Source organism: Acanthisitta chloris, unplaced genomic scaffold (assembly GCF_000695815.1).
Source record: "Acanthisitta chloris isolate BGI_N310 unplaced genomic scaffold, ASM69581v1 scaffold2529, whole genome shotgun sequence".
NCBI classification, from domain to species: domain Eukaryota; kingdom Metazoa; phylum Chordata; class Aves; order Passeriformes; family Acanthisittidae; genus Acanthisitta; species Acanthisitta chloris.
The window spans coordinates 40,848-48,132 of NW_008692905.1; the positions used below are offsets into that span (position 1 = coordinate 40,848).

Sequence of the window (7,285 nt, forward strand, 5' to 3'; positions counted from 1 at the left end):
CTGTAGGACTGCCTTGTTTCCACTGTAAAGAACATTAATGGGTTTATTTCAAAGTTGAGGTAAACTGTTGGAAATTGTTTATCAACTACAAAGTGTCAACAGCCCTCCAAGGACACTAAAGCATAAAAAGTGCCGTTACATAAAGAAATGGGACAGGGTTTAATTTGAGATGCTCCTGATCAAAACTAGCAATAAACTGAGCACTTGCCTATGCTTCTAACAGCAGAGCAGTCTGCAGCTTAGGCAACATCAAACTGACAGGCAGAAGAAATCCAGAATGAAGTGGACGCCTGAGAATACTGTAACAAGGCTGCAGCCACTCCTGTGTGTCCTTTGCCTTACTCCTTCAAATAAAAATATGCACCAAAGACTAAACCAGTAAATAGAAAATGACACATCTTGGGCAAATTCTACAATTGGGCAAAAGACGCAATTTCTTTTCAGTTCCTCTTCTGATTTTTTTTATTGCTTCTCAGTCTCATCCAATTTTTTTTTTACTTTCTGTGTAACTTTCTTCCAGATGACATATGAAAAACTTTTCCTTTAAGCTCTTCCACAGCAGCTGATAATAGCAGGTACTGCTGTAGGCCACTCTTGCAGGGTCTCTTAGCTCTGCTCAAACACCTCTCCACACTGAACCTCATGAATTTCACAGAGAAGCATTTCTTGCACTCCTTTCCTGAATGGCAACACTTGAAGTCTGCAGCATCAGGGTCTGTTCATATTAAGCAAAATACATGATAGAGTGGCAGTCTGGGGGAGTCTAGAATTTGGCCAAAAAATAAGATCTGCCTCCAAACCATCAAAGTAAAGCCAATCCTAAGCAATCCTGACTGCCAGAACTTTTGTTGGAGCAACTTTTTCAGCACTTGTAGTCTTTTCCTTGGAGGAGCAAATGAACTTAAACACATCCATGTACACAAAGACAGAACATCTCCTGGTCTTGCTCTAAAATAACTGGATCTGTCATCTGGACTGTTGCTAGATCACAGTTTTGGCTAAGGACAACTAGCTGATTTGTCCTTTCCAGAAGCTGAGGATAGAGATGAACCCACTGTCCCCATGCTAGGACAATCCTGCTGTGGGAAGATGCTTTCTCGAAGTAATTTTCTAGTTAAATGACGTCCAGTTGTTTCTGCCAGGAGACAGTTACAGTTCCCATCAAAACTCAGATAAGGTGCTGGAAAATCTCCAAAAAGCAGCAGAAAGGGCAGGGCTATTGTTAGGATTTTAAGATGGAGCTTCCTACTTAAAATAATGTTTCCAACACTTAAGTAATACTCAAAGTGGATGATAAAAGGTCTATTGAACCACTTTTAAAGAAGGGTACAGATGAAGGATGGTGATGTTAATCCTGCTGCCATTTTTAACTGGTTTGGGGACTTTACCAAGGACATGATTGTGTAGCTCTTTCTTTTCACAGTTGTATTTTACTGGAGTTTTCAGCCCAAAAAGTATTCTCTTCCTTTTCTGCCATACTTGCAGTCCTTGGACTGGAAAAGCCACAGCAAGTTCTTTTGGTAGTGTAACCACTGATTAATCATCACAAATAATAGTCATGATCAAGTAAAAGACATTGTAAGAAGGATGACATTTTTTCCGCCTACAGGCCTGGCTTTTAATTAATAAATGAAATTAATGAAGAAAGGCTACACATAAAAATGCATTAAGCCAAAAATATACGTACACAAAAAACTCCAAACATAAGAATTACCTTCTAATCCAAAGAGAAAGCAATTTTATTAAACTAGTATAGCTCATCTTCTCAGTCCCCATCACAGATGGGACTGAAACTCAATTGTTTCTGGACAAAAATGTGACTGAAGTCACATTTAAATTTGATTAGATATAATAACATGTTTTCTTCAGTTTTCTGAGCTTTGACTGCTGATAAGACTAAATACAGAGAAAATATTTACAAAACTATGAGGCAGAGCTATACTTCTGAGTTAGGCAAGTTACTGAGCAGTAAGTATCACACCAGGGTTATGTGCCCACTAGAGTGATAAGGAATCCCCAGTATTACTGGCGTTTTAATTTCCAAAGATTCCAACAGGACAAAAGGCTCCAGCACGAGCCCCAGAAAAAGGAGGAACAAATGGTACTGACAGGTGTTGGTTGATCATTAGCACTGGCCAGTTGGAACAGTTATTGCTATCCAGAGCTCTCCACTGCTCACAATGTGCTTTGGAAAATCTCTGTCCATCGTTTTCATGTTCCAGAAACAGCCTCTTAACAGACACGGAGGATTTGATTAAACACAAAGGTGTAAAAATAGGGAACAATTCCTCTCATAGAGATTTTGGGGGGGAACTGGAGAGAGATGAAGCTCCCCCAATATTCATGCATACTACAACCTCAGCTGCAGCTACAGGCACACTTTAAACTGGCATGAACCAGTGCTGCCACCAAACAGCACAGCCCAATCCTGCCCTCCTTTCTCCTCTCGCTTTTATCCTTGAGTCACCCTCATCCTTGTGCTGGCACAAGCTCCTGAAGCCACTGTACTGTGACTCAGACTAGGAACTGATCCAAGTTATCTCCAACCCAGATCAGCTCCCTGATGCTGTGTGCAGTGGGGGCTGTCAGGGAAGGGATGGAGAGGTAGTAAGTGTACTGATTTTCAGCACATGTGAAATGTAGCCTAAGCATTTGGGGCAAAATGTTGCCAGGGTGAAGTACTAAGTAAAGCAAAGGTAAAATAATAAGGCAGAGCAAAGACACAAACATAACTAAACAAAGTGTCCAAGGCAGGGACAGATTTACCTATAAACATTCATGTTTTGTGCAACTTGGTCTAGTGGAAGGTGTCCCTACCCACTGCAGGGGATTGGAACAACATGAGCTTTGAGGTCCCTTCCAACCCAAACCATTCTGTGACTCTGTGTTGTACCCTTAGACCACTTACAGTGTTTACTGGAAGATTAACTACTGGACAATATGTGTATGGTTCCATTTTACTTCTTTTTTCCTTCTGTCAACATATCATTCAACCTTAGAAAAACATCAGTGTGAAAGCAAAGACGAACACAAAACCCAGTGAGTACTTACACATTGCGACACGCGATAGGCTTGTAAAATCCAACTTCAAGTCCTGTAAAGACTTTTTCTATGCCAAGGTGATCTTTGCAAGTAATATTTGGTGCTGGCAGACACTGAACTGAGGACAAGAAATTATTTGAAATTGAGCAATAGCACAATCTGACAAGACACAAGTGAAACAAATCAAGTTCTACTGCTCAGGTCTTGATGCAAAGCACAGATCACACACACATACTGCTTTTCTGAAACATTTCTTTAAGCCAGTCCTAAGACCAACTTGTATTTTCCCCTTGGTACATATTAAGCAAAATATAAAAACCCAGTTGCTGCCCTAATTCTGTTATAATTTCCAATCTGGCTCCAGTATGAGTCAATGAGAAACCTGAATGTGACATAGAGAAAAAGATTTCATCATGAGAACAGTCAAATACTGGAACAAGTTGCCCAGAGAGGTAATGCCATCACCTTCCCTGGAGGTTTGCAAGGTCTGACTGCACAAAGCCCTGAGCAACCTGGTTGGAATTCAGTGCCAATGCTGCTTTCAACAGGAGACTGGACTATGGCTTCCTGAGATCTCTTTCAATCCAAATTATTCTATTACTCTTGACTCTTAGGAGAACCAGAGTGGAAATCACAGCAGAAAGTGACATCTGCCAAAGTTTGCAATGTCTCTTCCTTTTCTGCCCTACTTGCAGTCCTAGGACTGGAAAAGCCACACCAAGTTATTTTGGTAGTGTAACCATTAATTAATCATCATAAATAATCATCATGATTCCAATCCAATATTACCAGAATACTAGTTACTCCCTAGTGCTGAAATTTGTTGTTTTAAAGGAAAAAAAATGCCAGTCCTTTACCCCCTTTCCATCAGCTTTCAGTACTTGTGAATCCTGTTAGTTAATTCCAACAAAACTGCAAGCAAGTTCAACATTTCCTTCCGGATTTTCCAATAATACACACAGACAAGAGCTGGATTTTTTAATATCTATCCATACTGCACAGGGACAAATAAATAAACTTGGAGTTATGTCTGGATTTAACTGCTATAAAATCCTGCATGGATTTTATACCCCATCCCTTGAAGTGTTCCAGGCCAAGTTGGATGGGGCCTGGAGCCACCTGGGCTGGTGGGAGGTATCGCTGTCTATGGCAGGGGGGGGAACAGGATGAGCTTTAAGGTCCCTCCCAACCCAAACCATTCCAGGATTCTGTTCAGTGTGCCCAATCTAAGGTAGTTACCAAAAAATACATTACTTATTGTAAAAAAATTAAGCAAAGAAAGCAGTGTTTTCTTTTATTAGAAGAAACCCACCGCAGTTAAAATATACTGATGTATGAAAGGCCACAGGTTTCTGCTCAGTGTCACTCCAAAGACTCCAAATCTGCTACTCAATGACATCACTAATTTACTTCTCATTAAACTGGTTTGGGTGATCAATCCCAGAAAGGTGTTAGGAAATAGTTGTGCTTCAAGAGTGATCAAGGAATCAAGTTTTTATTACTTAATACTGAAAAAACAAGTGACTCAAAGACTGTGGGGACAATCTAAAAACTGCTGTGTGTAAAAATGCTGCACAAAGCAAACAACATTCATTTATTTAGCAACTTGCTCTACTCTGAAGCTTATCTCCTGCTCAAAACTGTAGTATATTAAATATAATCACATGGCAATTAGTTAAACAACTGATAATCTGAGTTGTCATCAATCTCAAAATACATAATATTGTTTCTGCTCAATGACTGGACATTTACAGCCAGGGACACAAGGTAAAACAATACAGAAAAGGACTGAATGACTCAACAAAAGATCAATTTTGGATAGGATTTTCATCCAGTCGCTGAAATGAATTGGAAAACCTTCACTATTCCTTAGTAACCCAGTGAAGAAACTCATTCAGCACTTATGGAAAACAAAATGTGAAAGACAACATATATTTTGTGGCTGCCTTGATCCTGTTCAAGGTCAGGTTGACCAGGGCTTGGAGCAACCTGGGCTAGTGGAAGGTGTCCTTGCCCATGGCAGGGGGGCAGAACTGGATGAGTTTTAAGTCCTTCCAACCCAAACTAGTCTGGCATTCTGTTATTTTAAACATGAGTGCACATAAAGCAAAACTTGTGCTATCACCTAACACAGATCACTTACTTCAATGCCTGAGAACATCAGAAAAGTTCAACAAAGGTAGAAAACCAAGTGATCAGTCTAAGCATTTTTCTGTTGTGCTCCAAAGTACATCAGAAGTGAACATCAAAAAAACATGCTCTCAGAACAGAGCCTCGTGCACCCAAACCTGGCGATGATGGAAGGCACCATGTTGCCTTAAGAAACAAACCCTTAAGAACTAGAAGATTTTGAAGGCTGTTCTGTCATGTGTCAATTCCTCTAATAATTACATGCAAAATCAGCATGGTTTGCTTTAATCACAGTAGTGCAGGACAGAGCCTAAAGGATGTAACATACATCGAAGAGATTTAGCACAAACCTCACTTACAAACGTACCAATCACAGACAATGTATTTATTCCTTTTTAGCAAAGCATCCAACCCACACTGGTGTTTTCGGCTTTCAGACTAATGATATTACTAATCCCATCCTTTATAAAGCTCATCTAGCAGATACACACACGCATAAATTGAACACTTCCTTGGGAAAAAAATGCAGTTAATCAATATATAAGTTAGAAATCCTTACCATATGCTGTGTGATTTGTGCAGTTCATTGGTTCCTGTGTGCTATTGTCTATTTTAGGCTCATCACACATATATGTTCAGGTAATTGAGGAAAACACTTTTCATATCAAACACTACAACAGGTTTAACAGAAATTTATTCCACCCTCTTTAAACCCTTGAGGATTTAAGATGCACCTTGATGTTAGCTCCTACCCATCCCCCCAAAACAGGAGCAGCACATTACCATGCAGCAAATCTGCTAATCCAATTTAATACACCAATATATCGCATAAGCCCCACGTTTAATTAGTGCTGCAGTCAGCACTACCTAAAGGAACCTCAGCATTTATCAGCCACAGCCTCTCTATTTGAAGGCAACAAGGTAGCACATGCCTCATCCACCCTCCCTCCCCTGATTTAAACACCACACTGCCTCGCAATTGAGGAGATTCGATCTACAGAATTCCAAGAACACATAAAACTGAACATCTGAAAGGCCAAGGATTCAGTGTAGGAACAAACTGAGCATGAACTGGCTCCCGGAGGTCTTAACTCCCACAGCCAACTCAAGCAGGAGGTGAAGTTAGCGTTTCCAAGCTTTTTCCTGACACTTTGGGCCATCCAGTAACTCTCAGCTCCCATCAACAAACATGTTCTGGGCAGGTACCTAGAGCTCAACACCTCTGCCCTGATCCTCAGGGCTGTGCAGAGAATCATGGAATAGCATGAGTGATCCCACAAGGATCATCAGTCCAACTCCTGCCCTGCACAGGACATCCCAACAATCCACCCTGTGCCCAAGAGCACTGCCCAAACACTCCTTGAGCTCTGTCAGGCTTGGGGCTGTAACCACTGCCCTAGGGAGCTGTTCCAGTGCCCAAATACCCTCTGGAGGAAGAACCTTCTCCTGATATCCAGCCTAAACTTCTCCTGACACAACTTCAGGCTATTCCCTCAGGTCCTGTCACTGATTGCCAGAGAGAAGAGATCCTAACTGCTGCTATTTTCCAAAGGCTTTTCCTAATAAAAGGGCAAAGCCTCCACATCTTGCTCCAGTAGTCTGCAAAAAAAAAAAAAAAATAAGGGGAGGCAATTGTCTCTCATCCCATGGGATTTCCTCTTTGAGAGGAGATACACCCCAAACTTGCACTGAGATACAAGTACCACCCTGAAATACACCCAGAGGTGCCCTGTCCTGCTTCTGCAGCCAAGAGCACCTCAGTGGGCTTGTTAAGCTCATTTTTATAGTACCCAGCAAAGCTCAGACACCACCAGGGACACAGGAATGTCCCAGTCCAGGTTAACCTAGTTCGGCAGGTTCAGGCAGACCACCCCTTTAACCTCTTTTGGGCATTTTAAATTAATCTTTAAATCACCTTTAAAAATGCTAGTAAGTCTTGATAACGCCTTGAGCAGCTTGGTCTGGTGGGAGGTGTCCCTGACCAGGGCAGGGGGCTGGGGCTGAATGATCTCTTAGATCCATTCCAACCTCTAAAATTCTATGACCTGAGACTTTCCCTGGCACCAGGCACCTCACAGCCCCCACAGCCCCTTCCCCTCCACCGAGGGCTGTG

At 41.6% G+C, this 7,285-nt stretch overlaps 1 protein-coding gene across 2 annotated transcripts in view; it reads right to left on the reverse strand.

Moving 5' to 3' along the window:
• Nucleotides 1-5,801, reverse strand: part of TM2D1 (TM2 domain containing 1) — an 18,007-nt gene extending 12,206 nt beyond the window's left edge. For both annotated transcript variants that reach the window (XM_009082839.1, XM_009082838.1), the window contains exons 1-2: nt 5,732-5,801; nt 3,052-3,160 (exon numbers count right to left, since the gene is read on the reverse strand). In XM_009082839.1, the coding sequence (XP_009081087.1) occupies nt 3,052-3,160; nt 5,732-5,801 (179 nt within the window). The remainder of the gene's footprint in view (nt 1-3,051; nt 3,161-5,731) is intronic.
• Between the last annotated feature and the right edge of the window lie 1,484 nt (nt 5,802-7,285).